At 49.5% G+C, this 23110-nt stretch overlaps 1 protein-coding gene across 1 annotated transcript in view; it reads right to left on the bottom strand.

Moving 5' to 3' along the window:
* The window catches only part of LOC124679308 (cysteine-rich receptor-like protein kinase 29), a 41570-nt gene that overhangs the window by 12524 nt on the left and 5936 nt on the right, over nt 1-23110 (bottom strand). The window contains exon 2 of the mRNA XM_047215089.1: nt 17526-17673. Coding sequence (XP_047071045.1) covers nt 17526-17669 — 144 coding nt within the window. The 5' untranslated portion in view covers nt 17670-17673. The remainder of the gene's footprint in view (nt 1-17525; nt 17674-23110) is intronic.

The following is a 23110-nucleotide window of genomic DNA, read 5'->3' on the forward strand; positions in this document are numbered from 1 at the left end:
GCCAAGGTGGTGCCCCGACGGACTCAGCCGTTCCCGCAAACGCAGGGTTCAGCGATTGCGCGGCCCGGAAGAAGCCGAGAGGTTATACTTGCATACATTGAGGAAGGCAAGGCCTCGATCCGGCTGCGAAGGTTCGGCGAACCCCGGATGAAGAGGGACGTCCACGAAAAATGGAGTGGCGCCCCAAGCAAAGGAAAGCCGATGATAAAACATCGGCCGGCACAAACATGGTGCTAGTTCCGCCGACGAAGCTCGGTGCTCCACGGTTACACGATACATCCAAGGTGGACGACAACAAGCGCACCAACATGATAAAGTCGAAATTGGGCTGGTTCCGTCTTCCGGCCTGAACGAGTAGCAAGAGCCCGTCAAGGAGCAAACATGGCGAGGCTGATCCTTGTGATCGGCCCCAAAAATTTATGAAAGGAACTTACAAAACCTTCACCGAGCAAGCAACGTGGAGGCCGATTCCAGCAATCGGCCAAAATTATCCTCACACACCATTCTCGCTCGGGTTCAACATGTTATCCAACGTAGCCGATACCATCAATTCTCTTGACGGAATCGGCTCGGGGGCACCTGTGTGGATAGAACACGAGGATATGCAATGAAAGCGTCTCATCGTCTCATCCTTTGGTGATGGGTATTGGAATATGGGGGCCGATGCACTAGTCGGCCGTAAAAAAAAAATTCGAAAATTTTCGAGCACAGCCGATGCAGCAGACATCGACTTAAGGATGTGAAAGCCGATGCATGGCCATCGACTCAAGAGGAATAACTGTTACGATCAGAGGGTCAAGAGGAAGCACAAAGGGAGATTTTTTATGAAGGAACTCCTCAATGGAGTAGTTTGGAGGCTCAGATCCTCTCTTCAAGAACAATGCCAGGAGCAGCCTAGACGTGCAGATCAGGTCAAGGATGGATTGCATGAAATCCGCCAAAAGAAAAGAGCCGATCTAGCCGGCAAGTTGCGGGAAGAACCGAAGAAGCTCGGGGGCAGCTCGCCTTGAAGGCTCTTCGCTTTGAGAAGCCGATTTATGTGCAAATCGGCTGGCTCTGCATAAGGAAATTCCCCACACACGATCAAGCCCAGGTCCATACAGCTAATTCGCGTATCCTCGTCTCTGTTTTGGCTGAGACTCGGGGGGCAACAGGCCTATGGATGCCTTGTTCTTAAGAGCCGATTGGAGTTACCTCGGTTGTTATTGCATCATGGAAGGAAAAGCCGTCGTCTGGTACGAGGTTTGGACCGTGCTGGTGCTGCAAGAAAAGAGGAGATTGGTTCCTCAAATTAGCCGATGAATAGTCATCGGCTGCGGGGCTGCAAAACGCCACGATTGAGAAAATCAATGATTGCCCGATTCGTCACTATCGGTCTTGGTGTGGCAAGCGGAAGGATGGAAATTGGATTAATGAAAGGAGAAATTGGAAGAACAGTTCTCATTAATTCAAAGGAGCAGCTTTACAAGAAGAGCCGATGGCTCTCAAAAGAGGGATCTAGTGCCTAGTGCATCGCTACCGCTAGTCCTATTCTACTAGTCGTCGCTCGTCCTCATCGTCGCCGTCGTCGAGGTCGTCGGCGCTGCTCCCGGAAGCTCCTCGGCGCCGCTGCCCCAGCCCGTCCACCGGAGCCTCCTCCTCCTCCTCGTCATCATCATCGTCCTCGCTATCCGCCCCGCCCGCGAAGCGCTTCGTTGGAGGATACCCAATGGAGGCGGAGGAATCATCTTCCTCCTCCTCATCTTCTTCCTCGTCGTCATCGTAGTCCTCGCCGTCCGCCCACATGCGGGAGCGTTTCTTCGGCGGGAGCCCGGCGGAGGGGAGGCCTTGGTCTTCTCCGCTTATCCTCCCTTCTTCTCCTTGTCCGAGGAGATGGGGTGCTCCCCGGAGCGGAGATCGTCCTCTTCTTTGCTCTTCGAGCAACGGTTGGAGAGAGGTGCCCGAAGCGGAGGAGGAAGAGGAAGACATGGCTGCAGGAGAGAAGGGTTTTTTGGTTTGGTGAACGAGAGCGAGCAAGGCGATGGAGTGGTGAACCGTTTGGCACTGAATAAATAAAGAGAGTGTAGTGGAGATTTAATGCCATACGGTTCTCGAGGGCGTGAGGCTGAAATTGACGATTCATACGAGAGAAGCCCGGAGGCGAGGCGTAATGATGGAAGATTCTCGCGGTAGCTCTGCTCTGCCACGACATGACCCGACGAGGAAAGAACATAATGATTTTGGAAATGTCATTTCCAAAACCAGGGGGGCATGTGTTATCACCAGAATTTGACCGAGTCAGAGGTGGGCCGCGATCAAGATGGGTTTGAAGAAATATATATAGAAGGAATATGTGAATCGGCCTTTTACCAAGTTGGGCTTAATTGCCCGTGTATCTGTAACATATTAGATCGCATCTTAGTTTAGAAGTTAGAATCTTACTCGTGCACGGTTTGGTGCACGCCCACATTAGAAAGTCCCCTGGACTATAAATATGTACCTAGGGTTTATGAAATAAACAACAACCAACGTTCAAACACAAACAAATCTCGGCGCATCGCAAACTCCTTCGTCTCGAGGGTTTCTACCGGTAAGCGTCATGCTACCTAGATCGCATCTTGCGATCTAGGCAGCACAAGCCTGCCTACGTTGTTCAAGCGTTGCTCGTACTGAAGCCTTTTTGATGGCGAGCAACGTAGTTATCTTAGACATGTTAGGGTTAGCATTGTTCTTCATGTTATATGCTTTCGTAGTGCAACCCTTGCATGTCTAGCCGCCCTTACACCTATCTTAGGTGTAGGGGCGGCACCCCGCTTGATCATAGTTTAGTAGATCCGATCCGTTACGATTGCTCCTTGTTCTACAAGGATTAGTTTAATATCCGCAATAGTTAGGCCTTACGAAGGGGGAGGATCCAGCGGCACGTAGGGTGTCGTTCGTTGGCCCTAAGCAGGATGTTCCGAGGATCAACCTCGTGTTGGTTTTTAGGCCTTGTTTAGGATCGGCTTACGATCACCGTGCGTGGCCGCGAGGCCCAACTCGGAGTAGGACGATCCGATTATGCGGTGAAAACCCCACATCGTCGTAGATCTCATTAGCTTTACCTTGATCAAGCAGGACCACCATATATTCGGACACCTCGTCCGAATCATGGGTGGATCGGCTCTTTGAGCCGATTCACAGGATAACCCGAGAGCCGATCGAGGCTCGTATTTAACGTTTACGTGTGTGCCCCGCAGAAACTAAGCGAGGCATCATCCACACCTTCCTGACCAGGTATAGGTCAGGTGACACGCCCTTGTGATAAACATCGGTGCGTGCGACCAGGAGGCTTTGCGGGCCGTCGCTCAGAGGGACTAGGGCCAGCCGCAGCCCTAGTTGTTCCCGGCTCTACGGTGTTGCCCATCTCTACCCGCCAGTGGGTTTCTGACGTCGACAGCCTGTCACCAGTACAAAACACTAGTGACAGGCGCATAAAACAGCCTGTCACTAGCAGTTTTTGAGAAGACCAGCTAAAATGGCAAATGTGTTAGCGACAAGCATTTATAAATACCTGTCACTGGACATACACTTTTTATTTTATTAAGTTGGCTAACATTTTGAGGAGGAGCGTATCAGACGTGGCTCATCTTAAAATAATATCACGGGAAACGATAAAAGTACCACACAAAACCGTGAATCCACAAAATTCTTGACGACACAAGCTTGATATAAAGGAAGAAACAAAGATTTTGATACAGAGTAGATGCATGAAGCACTAGTAGAAAAAGAGGCTTCCGTCCACCCCCATTAGTCCCGGAAATATTCGAACCGCGACTAAAGGGTGCTTTAGTCGCGGTTCGGGAGGCGACCCGTGACTAATGCTCCATCCGCGACGAAAGGGTACCCCTTTAGTCGCGGTTGGTAACACCAACCGGGACTAAAGGTCTATGGAGGAATGCGGCCGGCGGAAAATCCTTTAGTCCCGGTTGGGGACACCAACCGCGACTAAAGGGTACCCCTTTAGTCCCGGTTGGTATCCCCAACCGGGACTAAAGGTTTTTCCGAGTTTTTTTACTCCCACGCACCCTCCACACACACACACACACACCCCCCGTGGATCGCCTTTTTTGGTTTGTAAAATACAAAAGAAAATGATAGAAAATTCAAAAAAAATATTGTTTTCAGATTCTTGTATGTTATGCAACCTACTATTTGGAGAAATTAAGAAATTCGAATTTTCACTTTTTTTGCAAAAAAAATTTAAAAAATGGTAAAACCGCAATAACTTTTGCATACGACGTCGGAAAAAACCGTATAATATATCAAAAAAATCTAAACACCTACGATTAGCCAATTTTTAGATTCTCAAAATTCCAAATGAAAATATGAAAGCAGGAACATTTTAGTTTGTGCTATAAATTATGGATTTTATATTTTTTATATTTTTTTAAAATAAAATTAATAATTGCAAGATTACTATTACTTTTACCCAAATTTTAGATTTTCAAATTTTTAGGTTTTGGCAAAAAAAATATTTAAAAAATTAAAAAAATTAAAAATTAAAAAGTTAATGTTTATTTATTTATTCACGATTATTATTATATCATTATTTTTGTTTATAAAAAAATTTATTTGAAATTTAAACAATAAAAAAATGTGACATCGACCAACATGTTAATAGGATTGATATGATACTAGTATCACATACATGTGCGCGTAGCACTTGGATGCGAGACGGAATGGAACTCGGAAGTTAAGCGTGCTAGAGGTGGAGTAGTGGGAGGATGGGTGACCGAGCGGGAAGTTTGACCACGAGTAAGTAATTTGACTAGAGATAAGTGTAGTTAGAGATAGAGACTAAGCTACGCAAATAACTGAAATAATAGAAATTCTGAAGAAGAAAAAACGGAGTGAAAAAAAATTTGAAACCCAAATGAATTGATTTTTTTTAACGAAATAGCCTTTAGTCCCGGTTGGGGACACCAACCGCGACTAAAGGTGCTTCGCCCAGGCGCACGCTAGCCGCCCACTGGACGGGCCTTTAGTCGCGGTTCGTAAGCAACCGCGACTAAGGGGGGCTTCAGTCGCGCTTAATTGGTCGCGGTTGCGCAACCGCGACTAATGGCAGTTGCGAACCGTGACTAAAGGCCATTTTTCTACCTGCGAAGCCAAGTTTCCTTCGTTTTCTTTTATTTCCTCTCCGATAGTTCTCCACTGTATTAGGTGTCCGACTGCACATAACCGAACCGAAAATGAAAACCGAACCGAAAAAAACCTAACCGAAACCAAATTTCAGTTTTTATGGTTTTATGATTAGGTTTCAGTTAGCAAAACATCAAACCGAAAGAACTTCGGTTAATTCGGTTTTTAACCGAAAAACCGTGGTTAAACCGAAAGAAACCGAACGTCTAGCCTAGCATAGAATCGTGCACTCTAGGCCAGAATAACTTCGCTCCGATCGTTAATATAGCATGTAAAGTGAGTTAATTACACGTTAGTTCCTGTAGCGTGTTGGTTTGTTCCCGTTCAAATCCTACGACCTACATACAGCATGCCTCATCTTGGTCAATTTTTTTTTTGTTTTTTCTATCCCTCTTTTGCAAAACCTTTAGTATGGTCATACAAAATACATATATATTATTATTTGTCCGAAATTTCTTTATTTCTTGTTTCCCTCTTTTCCAAAATCTTTAGTATCATCATACAAAATAAAAAAATGAAATATATGACCATAAAAGTTAGTTTTTATTTTAAAATTCACGTCAACTTTGGTTAATTTGGTTATTACCGAAACCGAACCGAACTTTAATGGTTATTACCGAAACCGTACCGTATTTTAATACGTAACCGTATTAACCGAAGTATTGAAAATGTATTTATCGTATAACCGAATTAACCGAACCGAACTAACCATATTAACCGAACGCGCAGCCGGAATTAGATGCAGGTATGTGACTAGCAGCGTCTAGCCAGCTAGGTATCAGGAAGTATTGAATTCGAGTCTACGTGCAAATGCAGATTGCACGTAACACAGTTAGGCAGCTATGTGCCTGCTTTTTTTTTTAACGAGGCCAGGTATGTGCCTGCTAGCACCCCCGCATAGCGGTTCAGCCACGACCGAAGCGGTTCTTCCTCTGGGCGAACACCCCCGCATAGCACTCTCGCGAGGCGTTCTTTTCTCATCTCGATAGGGTTCCTCCGCTATACAGCCGCCGCCTCCCCGCCCCCCGCGCCGCCCCAGTTCCGTTACATGGTGACAGGATAGGCTGTGGGCAACCCCGTCTCGTCGGCCTGGATCGAGCCGACCTCGAGCTTGCCGTACAGGGCATCCGCCGGCGCTCTGCCTCCAGCCGACATGCTTCTCCCACCATCTGAGTGGTGTTGTGTGGATTTGAGCCATTGTGTTCTTCATCCGCTATTTCTCCTTGCATATTGGATCCATTGAGGCAACCAGCGTGATTGTACCATCTGACACCCCGTGGAACAAAGGAACAACAAATCAGGTTCTGCCACTTACATCCGCTTGAAACTATCACCTGTATATGTTTCTGATAATTCATTCCCCACTATTAATTTTGTATGGATATGTGCTAACACTGCCGCTCCTTCTCCAGCAAGGAGACTCGACGGCAAATCTCCCAAGGCCTGCGATGAAGTATGTGTTCTCATTCACCTGGTAGGATTTTTAGTTTTCGTCTCCTGTAACACTCTGATCATGACAGTTTAACTAATAGAAGTACCTTTATTTTTCATCTCCTGTAAATTAAAAGTAATTCCTTTGCTCCATAACTTGAATGTTAGTACCGTGTAAAATATATGTTGGCTTTGCATCATTTTCCTTGGTTCCTTCCCAAGGATTACATTGAGTAATTCAAATGGTATGCCTACCACTTCAAAAGTCGCAATTTATGTATCAGGCAACATTTTCTTTCATGATTTATTAAATCATTTTTACCAATACTTTTTCTCTATCTCCATTTCTGAATCCGTAGTTCACATTTGAGTGCCCAATGTTCTAGTTAGCATTTCTGTTCTAGACACCAAACTCTCACCATGTGCTTGATTCCTAGGTTGATGCACTTGAGAACAATGTTTGTACTTCTCTGATTCTCTCATGGTTGCGTTGTATTCTATGAACCCGTGGCCATGGATTGGTGAGGAGAGGCATAAGGACCACAAGTTTACAATGGGAAATAAAAGGTTCCTGTCATTTTAAGCACATACTAACATTCGCTATTTTCTGTTTTTTACCTTCCATGGCCGCGAGACTAGCATAAGGAACACAGGTTTATAACTGGATCAATTAATCTTAAACTAATGTTCTTCTGTACTTTATGACTTTTATTTCCTTGGCTGCCAATGATAAACTGACCAAAAACATGTTTTGGAGAAGTTTTTTTATTTACTTATCCAAAGAATAAATAGAAATTTCTTTACGGGATTCTCTTCACCAATCTATTGTAAAATTTTAATTAGTTGTTAAGACATTGAGCTGTGCAATCTGTAATGATTAAATTCCATTTTTTCCTTGTCATTGATTGTATAGCAGCGTAGCTGAAGTAAGATAATCCTCACACTATGCCACTATGCTAAATCAGAGACATGTGAATTCTAGCCTTTCGCTTATTTGGTAAATACAACATGAGTTTTTTTATATGAACATGATTTCTTTGTTTGTATCAGGTTAAGCACATCATCAGTGTCCTGCGCCATTTAGGTCCCTACAAAGAAGACGGAATGAAAGAATTTGCACCTCAACAAGTTGGTGGAAATGTAAATCAGAGAAAGGAACTTGCAGCTATGCATATGAACAACACATGTGCGTGGTGGTGCCGTTCTTTGGAGTTCAAGCTGATTGCTACATAACAAACTACTCTTTGTTGTCTAGATTGCAGGTTCTTATACCATTGTGTCAGTTGTAAAAATATTATGTCATATTAGGTGATGTGAATGTATCATTGTACAACATCTTATTGTGCTATATGAAATATTTGTGGAAAATATATTTAATTTTATACCATAATATTGTGCTATCTGGAATATTCGTGGAAAACTCTTTTTTTTTATTATCGGCAATCGCAACCAGTGACATGCATCTCTTTTGCCTATCACTAGTATACATATACTAGTGACAGGCACTTTGCCTGTCAGACAGGCGCCGTGCCTGTCACTAATGGGCCTTCTGAGCCTGTCACTGATAGCCTTTTCTGCAGTAGTGCTTCCGCAAGCAGCTTGGGATAAAGCGTCGAGAGCCATGAGCGGCGCGTAGCCAATTACCACCACTGCCACATTAGAAGAGATGCAACCGTATCAATATAGACTCGCTCGGGCCAGACGAGAAATAGAAAAAGAAAAGTTGGTACTTGAGCAAAGGAAAGCCGCAGCTTCTGCATCGAGCAGGTGAAGAGCTGATTTGAGTCGACAATCAAGGACTTCGGATGACAAACACAGAGCAGCGCGCGATAGAGGAAGATCTCGCCTGCAACATATACCCGAGCATGAGCGGGAGCACCTGATCTAGAACCTCGACATGTCCTTTATGTCAATCAACACAAGAGGGAACATTATCCCCAAAACATCGGAAGCTGGGTATATGGCGGCTCAAGCCTTTATACTAGCGTCAAAACCACTGGCTGGAGACCCGAGAGAAGCACTGTATCAGATGGCCATAACAGGAGTTGAAGTCATGGGAACAACGTTCGCAGGACCTAGTACACCACAACCCGAAAGTGCTCCAAGACGAAATAGTCCTTGACCCACCACGGTGGCACGAGACCCCCCACGAGCAGACGTGGCGAGGAATACATAAGCTCAAGATAGAGTCGGCAGTGCATAGGAAAATAGATCCAGGCGATATTCGCCAGAAGTCGAGGAAGAGGATATGTGTGGACTCCCCTGCTTTACTCGACGAGTTCGCAGAACACGGGTCCCTTCTAGCTTTAAGTTGCCAGACGGTTATAAAAAGTTCGATGGCCTGCAAGATCCCGAAGATTGGATAATTAATTTCCTGGAGACAGTAAAGCTGCTGGGCGGATCAACAGCAACAGCTATGCAGAGCGTTCAAGTACATCTCAGTGGAGCCGCAAGATCATGGATAAAAAAGCTACCAGCAGGATCCATCGACAGCTGGGAAACTTTTGAGGAGTTGTTCATAAAGAATTTTCGTTCCACGTGTAAAAAGCCCGCATCCATAGAGCACCTAAGGGCCTGCAAACAAAAGTATGGTGAACCAATGAGGACATACATCTAGCGTTGGAATATCATAAAGAATTCTGCTGAAAACGTATCCGATGAAAGATCGATAGATGCGTTTGTCGCGGGAATTCAGCGAAAAGACTTCATCGAGGACTTGGGCAGATCCAACCCGAAAAGATGATGTGCAGATGGAGAAGATGGAGAAGATGATGTGCATAATAAACGGCACAGGTCACCCGAAGAGGACCGCAACAGAAATAATAATCAAAATAGGCGACGATATTCTCGCCCGTACGCAGACTACGACAATCCTGGCCAAGTGGCGACCGGTTTCCGAGGAAACAGTGGTGGAAATATTCGGGAGGATTATCAGAGAAGCAACGAGCAGCGCGACGCACCAAGTTCTAGCAGACAAAATAATCGACCAAGGTTACAGGGGCCATACAATATATCACCCGACGATCTCTTTAATGGACCATGTCAGATGCATTTTTATCTCGACAATGAGGGAAAACGACAGTTAGGCCACCTTCAGAAGGACTGTCGAACTTTCCAAGCGTTGCACCGGTACGCAGGACATGCCAATGCACAGGCAGCAAATAGGGGGAACCCGTAAGGGCCAAGGAGTGAGATTCACCTTCTACCTCCACCCGCAATTACCGATGAAAATTGACATCAGTTGCAAGCGCGGCAAACCCAATCAACGGTCCCTACATCGATAAAAACGGAGCGGTGGCGATGATTCAGAAGGGCATGCCCTCGAATAGGGCCCAGAAGGTGATTTCGCGACAAGTGTTCATGGTAGAAAAGATGCCTCCACCAACAATCGAGTATCTGAATTGGTCGGGACAGGACATTGGGTTCACTCAAGCAGACCATCCACCTCAAGTTGCACGACCAGGGAAATCAGCGATGATCCTTCCAGCAGTAATCGCAGGATTCGACGTATCACGTGTGTTCATAGATGGAGGGAGCAGCATAAACCTCATGTACGCAGATACATTGAGGAAAATGAACATATCTCTGGCAAATTTGACACCAACCGACATGCGTTTCCATGGCATCACACCCGAAAAACCTAGTTATCCACTGGGAAAGATCAATCTTTACGTTCAGTTTTTGAACCCGAGAAAATTACAGAAGAGAGAAGCTGAAATTCGAAGTCGTGGATTTTCCATCGCAATATCATGCCCTACTGGGACGACCAGCTTATGCTAGATTCATGGCAGTACCACATTATACATACTTGCTATGGAGCCTACCCGGACCCAAGGGCCCAATCATGGTGAAGGGAAGTTTTGCTTTGGCAGATAAGTGCGACAAGGAATTTCACAGGGTGTCAGAAACCTTCGGGATGCAGGCAGAATACATGGCGTCAAGGCTAACAACTGATTATGATGTGTTGCCTGACGGAGGAAGGACGCTTGAGGAGCAAACTTTCGACACCTCCAAGAACTCAAAAGAAGTGCAGATCCACCCGACGGATCCTAAGACGACGGCTATCGCAACAAACATGGATAGCGCATAGGAAGTGCGCTCATCGAGTTCCTCCGTGAGCGCTGGGAAATCTTCGCATGGTGTCCAGCTGACATGGTAGGAGTACCCAGGGAACTTGCCGAGCACCCCCTTAATCTGGATCCACGAGCCAGGCCGATTCGACAACCTTTGCGGCGTTTCTCTGAGCCAAACCGAAAAGCTATGCTATCTGAGATTAATCGACTCAGGGAGGCAGGATTTATCAAGGAACTACACACCGAAGCCACATGGGTAGCTAACCCAGTGTTGGTCCCGAAGAAAAACACGGAGGTCCTTCGCATGTGCGTCGACTTCACGTGTCTCAATAAACATTGTCCAAAGGATCACTTTCCCCTCCCGAGGATCGATCAAATTATCGACTCCACGGCGGGTTGCGAACGTCTTTCCTTCCTGGATGCGTATTCTGCTAACAACCAGATCCGATTAAAAGAAGATGAAGTCAAAACAGCTTTCATAACCCCTTATGGCGTGTTTTGTTACAGAACAATGCCTTTTGGGTTGGAAAACACGGGAGCAACATATCAACGAATGATGCAGAAATGTCTCGCCACACAGATTGGCAAAAATGTTCAAGTATACATCGACGATGTCGTCATAACAACAAAGCAAGGATTATCCTTGATTGATGATCTCAAGGAAACCTTTGACAACCTCGACAAGTTCTGCCTCAAGCTGAACCCGACAAAATGCTCTTTCGGTGTCCCTGCAGGAGAGCTTCTCGGGTTTCTGGTGTCAGCAAGAGGAATCGAGGATAACCCGGAGAAAACTCAAGCTATCATAACGATGAGGAAGCCAACCAAGCTCAAGGAAATACTGGACGAGTCGCAGCTTTAAGCAGATTCGTCGCCGGGCTGGGAGAAAAAGCGTTGTCGTTTTACGCGCTGATCAAGCAAGGGGAAAAGTTCGAGTGGAACGAAGAAGCAGACAGAGCTTTTGAGGACCTCAAGCGCACAATCTCGAAACCCCCAATATTGGTGGCTCCAAAAGACAAAGAACCTCTCTTATTATATATTGCGGCCACACCTCAGGTGGTCAGCACGGTCCTCGTGGTGAAAAGAGAAGAAGGAGGTAAAATCCATGGGGTTTAGCAGCTGGTATACTTCATCAGTGAAGTTTTGTCGCCCTCAAAGCAACGTTACCCGCAATATCAGAAGTTGGCATATGGCGTGTTAACAACGATAAGAAAATTGCGATATTACTTTTCGGCACACCCGATAGTAGTTGTCAATGAGGCACCTCTCTCCAACATCTTGAAAACCCAGAAGCCACGGGGTGTGTCTCCCTTTGGGGCATAGAACTCTCCCCTCGAGACATCACTTATGCGAAACGAAAAAGCAATAAAGTCATAGATTCTGCCAGATTTTGTCGCAGAGTGGATGGAGCTACAAAACACGGGACCTCCGGATTTATCGAGTATTTGGACCATGAACTTTGACGGGTCCAAAAGATTAGAGGGAGCTGGAGCACCCAACGCGGACACTTTCCGCGACCGCGAAGCGTCCGCGGAGACGCAAACCTGGCGCATATTTGGGCCAGGTTTGAGTCTTCGCGGACGGCCCGGTCACTTTGCGTCGCCCCGCTGGAGCAGGATCTAGACGCATTTCCGGTCACAGCATCCGTTTGCGTTGCGCCGCTGGAGATGCCCTTAAAAGAGGTGGTCCATGTGCCTGGGGAGTCGCGGTAGCGACCCGGTGAACTGCCTCCAAACTGCGGTGTCCTCTCTTCGTTAGGAGCACATAGCGTGTACGGGCAAGCTGTGGAGCAGGTCATGGCAGAGCTAAGTGTGGCGTGAGGATGCGTGGAACAGGGAGGGGAGCGCCGCGCACGACAAGGAGTACGGATGCTTTTCCGTTGTTGCCCTTGTCCTCATTACTAGTGTGCAGCATGCCCTCTCTGGCCTGGGCGCATCGCCATCTTGTGTGTGTCTCCCATCGTGGTGTGGGAGGGGACGCGACAACACAGGCCGGAGCCGTTCAGCGGCTAGCACGTCGCTGCCAGACCCTCCTTTGACACCGACTTCACACGCAAACACGGATATGGTCATGGCCGCCACGGCTAAACACCATCACCTCTCCCAAGTCCCAACATGACGACCCCAACCATAGCCACCATCTATCCTAACCCATGTCCCCCTTCCCACCATCGCCGGAGGATGCCGCCAGGCAAAGACTGTGCGACTGATGGCGGTGGCGGGGCTCCTCTCGATGTTGATCCATGTAGGCTTGGCTGCTAACTCTCTGTCCTCTCTCATGGTCGAGGTTTGCCTCTCCTTCTCAAGTTCTGGTTCCGGTCGACTCCAGTGCTCTGGTCCGCTTCTCCCACGTTGTCGCTCAGAGCTAGCCTGCGTGGGGAGCTCAGGGATGATGTCAAATCTGGAGCTTGTGGTTGGGGTGTTGACCATGGCATGCATGATATGCTGGGGCTACCGGTGGCAGACCCCTCCCTCCCCACCCTACTCCTTTCTGCGATAGTGCTAGATCCTAGATCTGGGGCTTGCTAGGGGTATGTGGTTGGTGGGGCCACATCGATGGGATTCGATTCCCCCGGCTAGATCTGCCAAGCTTGGGAGCGGTGTGTATGTATCATGCTCTCTCCGACGATGACCAACATTGGTAGGATTCAGTTGGTTTCCGCTAGGTAATTTGGCTCGCAAGGACGTCGGCGAGTTTGATGTGGTGTTTGCGAAAGCAACGCAAGGCTTCAACCATTGCAGGTGACGACGACGTCCACGAAAGTTCATCTCCTTGGAGGCGTGGCCATGACACTCATCCTGTTGGTTGTTGTTGTCCCATGGGCGCTATCTACTGCTCTATTGACTTGCATCAAGTTTTGCTCGGCTCTATATAAGCGGTGTGCCCCAAGTTTGGGTGGCCCCTCCTAATCCTTGGGAGGTAGTCGGACTTGGTGTCGTGCCACAGGGTATATCGGTGATTTTCACCAACCAGTGGCTATCTTGTCTATAGCTGCAACGACATAGGTTTTCCCTTGGGGTGGGTGTTGTAGCTTCCATGGAAGCATTGCATGACGCTGCCCTGTGCCAACAACGATGATGCTCCCAAGCGTCGTTACCCTTCCTTAAGGCGTTGTCATGAAGCTCCCTCCTTTGAACTCTGGAGTTTCATCTTCTCACTAGTGTTGTTAGGGGGTTCCCTAGGTGGTGATGGTCTTTTGCAAGCTAGGATGCTCGGGGGAGCTAATTTCGTCTCGTGCAGTTCCTTCGAGTGGCATCTCGCTGCTTGAAGATTCAGGTCATGGCACCGATGTTTAGCTGAAGTCTCGAGCTTTTTGTCTAGAACTTGTAGTTCAAAGCCTTGCCATGCTTTTCTTGTTCTTCTCTCCTCTTAGTCTTTAGCTTCTCACAATCTAAGCTTGTATGTCTAGCTATTATCCCTAATTTTTGTTTTTCTATTTTTGTATTGTTGTACGTCTAGCCATTTGATGGCTTCATTAACTCAAATTTGGGCTCATCGAGCCTTCCATCTAAAAGAGAGAAAGAGATAGTAGACAGATTCAACCCACTTATACCATACTGTAAGGGTATATTTTACTCTTAACTGTTATTTTGGCTAATGATGACATTGGAGCTATAGTGTGAACTAATGTTACCTTCTAGTGAGTATACATGTTTTTAGTTCACAAGTGATGGTTTAAGGTGGTTAGACCCCCATTCACTATTAAAGGTAAGTGCTAGTGTTTTGGTTATATTCCTCTTTATTTATGTTTGGATCAATAGAAAACACCGCACCATTAAGATGGTGCTCTCGACGAGCTAGTTGGGGATGTTGCCTTTATCTAAATAACACATCCTACCACCAAATTACGGTCAGAAAAAAGTAAGAAGAGAGTAGTTTTTATGAGAAAATTTCTTTTGGGATGCCTCGGTGAAACCGGCGTGCAAACTGGCTCCGCTTGGCTCCCTGCTGATCAATCTGTGGGTTGTCAGCCTATGCGTCGGTGTATGCCAAAGTGATGTACCGAGGGCATCTTCCAATGGAGCGATCCATATCGGACGCTGATGGTCGCGCACGTCCGTTTGCATGGCCTCGCCGACATGAAAATGATCGTTTTTTAACCGTGCTTCTGTTCGTCTGGGTGTGCTTCCAGCGGGGCGATATATATTATTTTTCCATAATTTTTTATTTACGAAATAAAGGAGGAACAAGCGCTAGACTACTTGTCGCCCGACGGCTCGGCCCCGTCGTTGCCTCCATCCCTCCTCATTAGCTTCTCTGTCGCCCGCCGATCCGTCTGCGGTGCGGCCGCCAGAGCTCGGTGGGCTGCCGCGTCCTCTAGCAGCCGCTGCCGCAACGTCTCATTGACGGCATCGTCGGCCTTCTTGAACGTCTCGAAGGACTCGAATAAAGCCTCTGCTCCGCCGCCTTCTCCTCCGGGTCAGGCTCGTCGGAGTCAGAGTCCCACTCAAATTCGGAGTCGTCCTCTGCGGCCACTGCCTCCCTGTGGCGTTTTTGCTTGGCGTGGAACGCCGCATGGGCGCCCGCTCCTCCTCTGTTTCCTGCTTCGCATCAGCCATGAACTTCACGTCCATGGCCGCGTCGATGATGTTGTCCGCGCTTTAATCGTTCTCCTCGCCGAAGCTCTAGACCGGGGAGGTGAAGGCACCGTAGGCTGGCCACGTCTAGCGCTGCTCATGGCAAAGGTGGAGGGATGTGTGGAGGCGACGCTACGGTGGAGGATGTGTGGCGGCTAGGGTTTGTTTGGGATGAGATGAGATGCGCGCGCCCCTCTTTATATACGCCGGAGGCAACTGTGGAGCGCGACACGCGTGGCATTGGTAGTCGTGGGCGGCGGCCGCTCATTAGGCGAGGCATCTCTATTAACATGACGCAGACTGCTAAGCGACGCATCGGTGCCAGTATGCGACGTCCTGATAAGATGCATCGTGATAGGGTCGCTGCCAGGTGGGTCCGATAAAACGTCAGCTAGACGTGAGCGGATACTCGGCGCAACCCCGCAACATCCACGAAGACGCATCTGAGACGCATATTTGGGCAGTGTTTGCGCGAACAGTTCGATCACTATGCGTCGAGCCGATGGGCCAGGTCTGACGCATTTTTTTGACCACGTGGACGCTCGCCCCCGGCTGCTGATCAGTTCGGCGCAGGTTCCGCTTTCGGCTCGGCCTGCCGAACAGATCTGCACAGGCCCGCAGCCGTAACCCGGCCTTCCAACTCGGTCAGCCCAGGGCTCGTTGTTGTACCGATCGTGGTGCATTGGCGCTGCCCAGTTCGGTGGGTGAACTGGCTACGCCAGTCCGTACGCCGGTTGGTTCGGCGGGTGGCTCGAATCTGCCGCTGCACCAAGGCATCCCCGCCTCCCCATCCCCGGTCATACCTCCGCCTCCACTCCCCTTTCCGCAACCAGTGGAGACGTCAGGGCAAAGCCCAGGTAGATCGACGGCGCCCAGGCCTCCCCTCGCACAGAAGGGGTTGGAGATCACGGCGGCTGGCCGATCTCAGATCCAATGATGATGATGGCAGGATAACGACGGACGGTGTGTGTGGCTTGGCAGCGTTGGGTGACGCCATGCGAGTGCCGCTCAATCTTCGGCATGCTCTGGAGTTTGCTCTGCATCAAGAGGGATCATGGGTTGGTGTCCCTGGGCTTGGATGTTGTGGTATTCTCCTTCTTCAAAGGTGGTTAGCCTGAGGCTGGGTTGTCGGATCGCGAGACCCATCATCTAGTCTCAGCGGTGAGTCAGGGAGATATAGTTGTCGGTGAAAACCAAGCTGACTTGGCTGGCGATGGCGGCTTTCTGCGTCGTTAGCTTGATGAAGGCATCGTCGTGCAGCGATTGTCGCCCCACTCGTGCTGCTCCAGGGTAAACCCAAGGATCTGATCTTCCAGATCGGACAATGGCGGCACTGTGGTCATTTCTCTCTTGGGAGCATCATTTGTGAAGCAGCTGCATGACAGGCAGGAGGAGGAGATGTCAAGTCATGCCTGGCTGCGCACGACGGATATTCCAGGGTGCGATCAACACACGGGCTATGTGAATCTCTACCCTGAAGATGGACCATGAGTTTTTATGGTGGCGATGGCTTCTAAAGCAAGGTCATAAGATGCTCATCAAGGTACTGCTGGACCGGTTGCAAGCTCATGTTTTAGGCCTAGGCTGGGATGCCCATGGTAATTTGTTGGTGGGGCGTTCTTTCTGTTTTTAGGGATGAGGCCTAACACCACCTAATTCCACCCATTTGTCGGGGTTCTAGGTGTTAAGTGGTGGCTTTGGATTTTGGGATGTAATTCCTTGTTTAATAAATTTTAAATAAAGGACGTATCATCGCTTTGATGGGGAGGTTGAGCCTCCATTTCCATTTCAAGATAAAATAATCATCATCTAGATTGCCTCACCTAGCTGCATTAGACTCACTTATATTCCACAAAGCATGAACTTGCAAAAATAATAATTATATAACCTATTTATCTGTATCCTTTCAAAACTCATACCACGCTACCACACGCATAGATGCCAAGAAACTTTTAAGGCTCTCCGCCCCTACTTTTGCAGCACAAACTAGCCACTTGGAACGCATAGGTATTTTTACTCAAAACACCACATACTTGTCGCTGCTACGTATAAAATAAGGTAATATACCACTCAAAGAATTTGACTTGGAGATAAATGTCACCAAAATTAGGTGAAATTTTAGAGCTGTAATAACCCTGATGTATACGAGCTAACAACTCGATTGTTTAACATATTTAATTAGCTCAAATAAGGGCTACACCCAGAGGGCAAAAAGTATCGCTACACTGCTATCCTTAGGATCTTTAAGTGCTATATGCCTAATTTTAATTCAAATAAAACTTACCTTATAAACCTTTGCGAATCCACCATGGCCGATTTCTCGCTCTTTAGAGAAGTTGTCTGTGATGATCTTCAAAATTGGAAGTTGTAGATTCGTCGGATTCCTTCTTCCAGCAAGTATATCCTCCAATAGATGACGATGTTCCATATATCTGTTACAAATTCCATTGTAGAGAATTTCAGCATTGCAAGAACCAAAAATTAATTTCCCCCATGAAATGATAACTGGATTAGTTTTTCCATTTTCCCAACAGCACAACAAACTAAAAAATTAAACAGAAATGTCTACAGTAATTCTTGTGTGCTAACCAATATTTATGGCAACACCAAATCATGAACTATTAACATGACGGCGATCATGGGCGGCGATCGCAGGTGACCTCCACGGCGGCAACACGCGGGAGGGTCAGACGGCAACACCGTGGCCACACGCGAACGAGCGAGGGCGCCAGAGCCGGGAAGCCAGAACGGAGTCGGAGGACGCCGAGGGATCATGTGCCTGGTGACCGGCGGATGCCGCCCTCCTCAGGGCATCTCCAACAGACGCCTAAAAAACGCTCCACACTATAATAAACATTATTTTTGAGCGCGGAAGGCAAAAAAAAATGACTCCAGCAAACGCTGTAAAATAGAGCGGGCGTACGTGGGCTGTAAACGTGCCGCTCCTGATCCAGGGCGCACACAAAAACTCGACCGCGTGAAAATCCAAACTGCCACTCAAACTTCCATCCGTGGGGCAGGAGGTGAGGGTCGGGCAGGAGGCAAGCGCGCGGGCAGAAAGAAACAGGGGAAAAGCTTGTCTTCCTCCGGTCGATTCGTTTCCGGATTAGGTAGAATCCGCCGCGAGGAGGAGGCGACGTCTGGCCGGCGAATTCCCGTCCCCGCAACCCATTTCCCGAGGGGCTCGCGCGGGTTAGATTGATTTTCCTCTAAAGCTCCCGTCTTCTTCGTACGGCCGCTCGCCGGAGCACGTGAGAGGCGGCGGCGGGATGGGGATGGGCGTGCTGGCGTCGCAGCTGGCACGGCAGCTGGGCGGCGCGCTCTCGACCTCGCCTCGGTGGTGTCCATCAACATCTTCGTGGCGCTGCTCTGCGCCTGCATCATGAACCGATGGCTCAACGAGTCCATCACGTATGTTGAAATTTAGTTGATTTTTTTTTCAGATTTATTTGTGGCATGTTTGATCTTGTTTGTTTGTTGTATGAATGTTAAAGAAACTTATTTGTGGAGCTCTTTTACAGCTCTGGTGAAGGATTGTTTTTGGCTTCTTAATTGCGCTGTAAAATAAAACCTCCGATGAAACTCGCGTCGATACCGCGCGCTGTATCTGGATCAATCCCGCTACAAATAACTTTTACAGGCTAAATTTTAGAGCCTCTGTTGCTCATGTCTTTTCCAGCCGGCGAGCTACCGCAGCCGCTTGCAGTCCCTAAGAAGTGCCAGACCTATATTTAGTTGCCAAAAATTCGGGTTGACCGGGTCGAGGGGCGCGGTTCGCCATGTCAGGGAACAAGGTTCAATGAGGGGTATACAATTTGAAACGTCAGTCGTGATCCACTTAATTTGGGATCGATACCCCAGATCGCCATCCACTAAATGATTTTTTCTTAAATTATTATGTGGCATGGAGGCAAACTCCCATAGCCCCATCCTTTTTTTGGCGAAGTTTTGATCTTATGATTCTTTTTTCTTGATATTTGGTGGAGGGAATTATGTCCCAGCAAATTTACTTCCAACCCAGCAAATTTTCTTTTACCCAAAAACAAATAAAGATGATTAAAACTATGAGGTCCACAAGTCAGCTCACTAACATGTCAGTTGGCTGAGTACTCACGGCAAACAAGTCCACGCAATCTTATCTGTTTCTTCCCCACGAACCGAACCAGAAATCCATCCCCAAATTCCATCTGCAAAAGAGAACGTAGGCATAGTCCAGTGGTTGGGATCGTAGTGACGCACCCCCAACGATCAGAGTTCAAATCCTGTCAGGAAACTTTTACTATATCATCATTTAGTGTCTGGTTCTTCGGTTCTTCCTAGCACTAATTCATCAAATTCCATCTGCAAAACCATGAATCGAACATTCTAGCTCAGTCTAGCTATAGCTACCCTAGGAAATACTATGGCTACCAAGTGGCGACAGATGAACGGAGAAGAGCAGGCCGCACTGCAGCGGCAACGTGAGAGCGAGACCGACCAATCGGCCCCAGAAGTACGGCTTCATGTGCTGTGAGGTTCCCCAGGAAGAGCTCCACCAACCTACGGCTAACTCCGCCACAGTGATCATTGAACAAGGAAGCTTGACAGCTGAAGAAGTGGAAGAGGAGTTCAAGGATCTGGTTGATGAAACCTGGGATTGGCAAGTCCGTCAGATCAGTGCTTCGGACTTCGCTGTGGTGTTCCCGTCCAAGGAGAGTTTGAGGATCGCCATCCGCGGGGGAGGCCCGACCCTTCCGTCCGGCAAACTCAAAGCAATCATCACCATGCAAGTTGGGGACCCGGCGGCGTCGGAGACTACGGTGGAAACTTGGATCCGCCCGATCGGCGTCCCCCTCCTACGAGACATGCCGACCGTCTTCTCCTCTGCACGCGGGAGCTGGGCCGCCCAATTGGAGTGGATATGGATTCCCTCGCGCACCCCTCGGCCCCAATCCGCATGTCAGTGGGTTGCCAAGCTCCAGTTCAGCTACAAGACTACATCACCCTGTTCGTTAACATGCAAGGCTACCGCATCGGAATTGAGCGTGAAGACCTCGCGGCCGCGGAATCACCACCTCATGCCCCTCACCGGCCCCTGCTAGAGGGGAGATGATGACAAGGACGAAGACAATGAAGAAACGAGACGAGGACCGTTGGGACGGCTACGAGGCGAGCACCGCAAGAACGACAAGGAAGTGTCCTCGGCCCGGCGGGAGGGGCTGGGGGCCCGAGTCGCAAGTCGTGCGCTCGGGCAACGCTCGCGTCAGCCGTGCGAGTTACGGCACCCTCCTCCAACGTGCGGCTGCCCGCCTCGGTCTTCTCCCGGTATGGCACCAACCTAACGAGAGACGGGAGATATCTTCCCGATGATGGCCAAGATCATGCACGGCGCAGGCGAGCGGCCACTGCCACGGACACCGTCGACTCGGTGGATGCGACACCTTACGAGCCTCCGTCTCTATCATCCGCGACACACCCGAAGATCCTTTGGTCGCGGATCATAGCGACCCGACCCACGGCAAAGCTATGTCTCTATCTCGAGGCGACGGGGAGGAGGCAGGTCTTGAGAGTACTCCACGGCGAGGCTTCCAAGGAGCAGGCTGAACCGTGACGGTGAGAAGAGGAGCAAAAGCAACCATGACGAGGCCCTCACGGCGTGCGATGTTGGAAGCGGCCGAAGCGGCCGAGAAGACCTTGACCGGCGAAGTGGAGATGGTGGACCAGAACTCGCCCGTGAACTCAACAGTGTGCACCCCACAGCTTCACCTGGCCCCTGCTATCTCGCGCCACCCCACGGTGCGACAACGCGCTGCTCGAGGACTCTCCCATCCCGGCCCTTGGCGCGGCCGGTGGCCCGCGCTCCGCGATCCAAGGCTGTTCCTGCTCAAGCGGACCGCAAGAGTGCGCGTGGAAAGGGCCTCACAGACGGCCCGGTCCTGGAACGCGCAATCCGCTACACCGCCGACAAGAACGCGTCGTCCAGGCCTTCGACGGACAAGACTGCAGCAACTTCTCCACCAGCCCCGCGATTCTAGGTACGTCTTCTCTTAACGAGTTTCTTGCTTTCCAAGATTCTTCCGTTGAACACCTTCTACAAGTGGCCAAAGATAGGCTGTATCCTGTTCAAATCGGTCGACAAGTCTCCGAGCTCAGCTAGTGGCCCTTCTTCAAGCAAAGGAGCTTGCACAAGCAGAACTTGCCGCCGCACGGAAAAAGGTGGAGGAAGAGGAGTTGAAGCGCAAGAATGAGGAAGAGATGAAGGGCAGCTCACCTGCCGCAGCTTCGACTGCGCCTTTGCGAGAGAGTCCAAGGGGGACTCCCTCGGCAAGGACAGAGAAAGCCGTTTGTGCGCCTATCAGACCGAAGCGTTCTAGAGCGATGGCCAGACCAACCCCAATGGGCTCACGCCCTCTCACCCGCCGAGCACGGGCTCAACAGCAGGTGCCCCAATGAGGGTCCTCTTTTGGAATATCCGAGGGTTCGGCGGGGAAGGGGCGCCGAACCCTCCTCAAGGATTACTTGCGCCTTCACCGGATTGATGTTGTGCTTGCTCCAAGAAACCATCAAGCGAGGATTTTTCGGACGCCAGAGCTCGGGAGCCTTGAAATTGGGGACAAGTTCTTCGGGATTGGCTTCCCGCTTCGGGACATTCGGGTGGGATGCTCATCGGTGTTCGCGACGGCATGTTTGAGGTGGGCGCGATCGGCCGCGGACGAGTTTTCCTTAGTGTTGCGGTTCTACATAGGGTGTCGAACCGTACTATGGATATCATTGGCGTGTATGGCCCGGCTGACCACGGCCGCTCAAGGGAGTTCCTTCAAGAATTATCGGCCAAGATCGCCACTTCAACCGGACCCTGCTCCCGGGAGGTGACTTCAACCTTATTAGGGCGGCGAGAAGACAAAAACAACTCCAACTCTGAAGCTGGACGTTAATCGACCTCTTCAACGACAACATTGCTTCTACGGGGCCTTAGAGATCCCTCGCACCGGGGCGAGGTTCACTTGGACTAACCGCCGGCTTAACCCGGTCCGCTCGGCCCTCGACGAGTGTTCGTTTCGCCCAATTTCGAAGCTATCTTCCCCTTATGCTCGCTAGCGGCGAAACCGATCCGGGTTCGGATCATACCCCACCGGTTTTTGACACGGGGGAAGGGTTCCCTGTCCGTAACAACCGCTTCTTCTTTGAGTCGGCATGGCTTGAACGACCGGAGTTCGGGTCGATTGTGCATAATGAGTGGGCAAATCTCGGTAACAAAGTCGGAGGCCGAGACATCCTAGGCCGGGTGGAATTTCATGAGCGCGGGGCTCGGACAACATCTCGGAGGTCGGAGTCACAATGCGGGACGTGACTCCAAAGAATCAAAGGCGGCGCTGCTCGCCCAAATCACCCGGTTGGACGCCCAAGGCGATGCCGCTGGTTTGGATGAGGAGGGGTGGGCAGCCGGATATCATTTGGAGGAACAAGCTGCTCCACCTCTATAGGGTAGAGGAGGAATGCTGGAAGCAAAGAGGCGAGAACCAAGCTGGACTCCGCATGGGGATGCAAACACTGCCTATTTTCATGCTTCGTGGCGAATGGGCGCCGGCGTAAATGCCACATCTCTATGCTTAATGCGAGCGAGGGGCCAATCACGGACCGGAGATTGATCCAACAACACATCTATGCCTTCTATCGGGAGGCTGCTAGGCACCACGGCTGCGAGGAGCTGCGGGTTAGCTCCGGACACACGGGCGGGTGGACAAAGGGTGTCACAAGCTGAGAAAGATAGATTGGCCATCACCTTCTCCGAGGAAGAGGCTGGAGGACATTGTCAAGGATATGAAAACGAACAACGCCCCGGGCCGGACGGCTGCTCGTGATTTTCTACAAGACCTTCTGGCCCCTGGT

The sequence above is a fragment of the Lolium rigidum genome, chromosome 7 (assembly GCF_022539505.1).
Source record: "Lolium rigidum isolate FL_2022 chromosome 7, APGP_CSIRO_Lrig_0.1, whole genome shotgun sequence".
Classification (NCBI taxonomy): Eukaryota; Viridiplantae; Streptophyta; class Magnoliopsida; order Poales; family Poaceae; genus Lolium; species Lolium rigidum.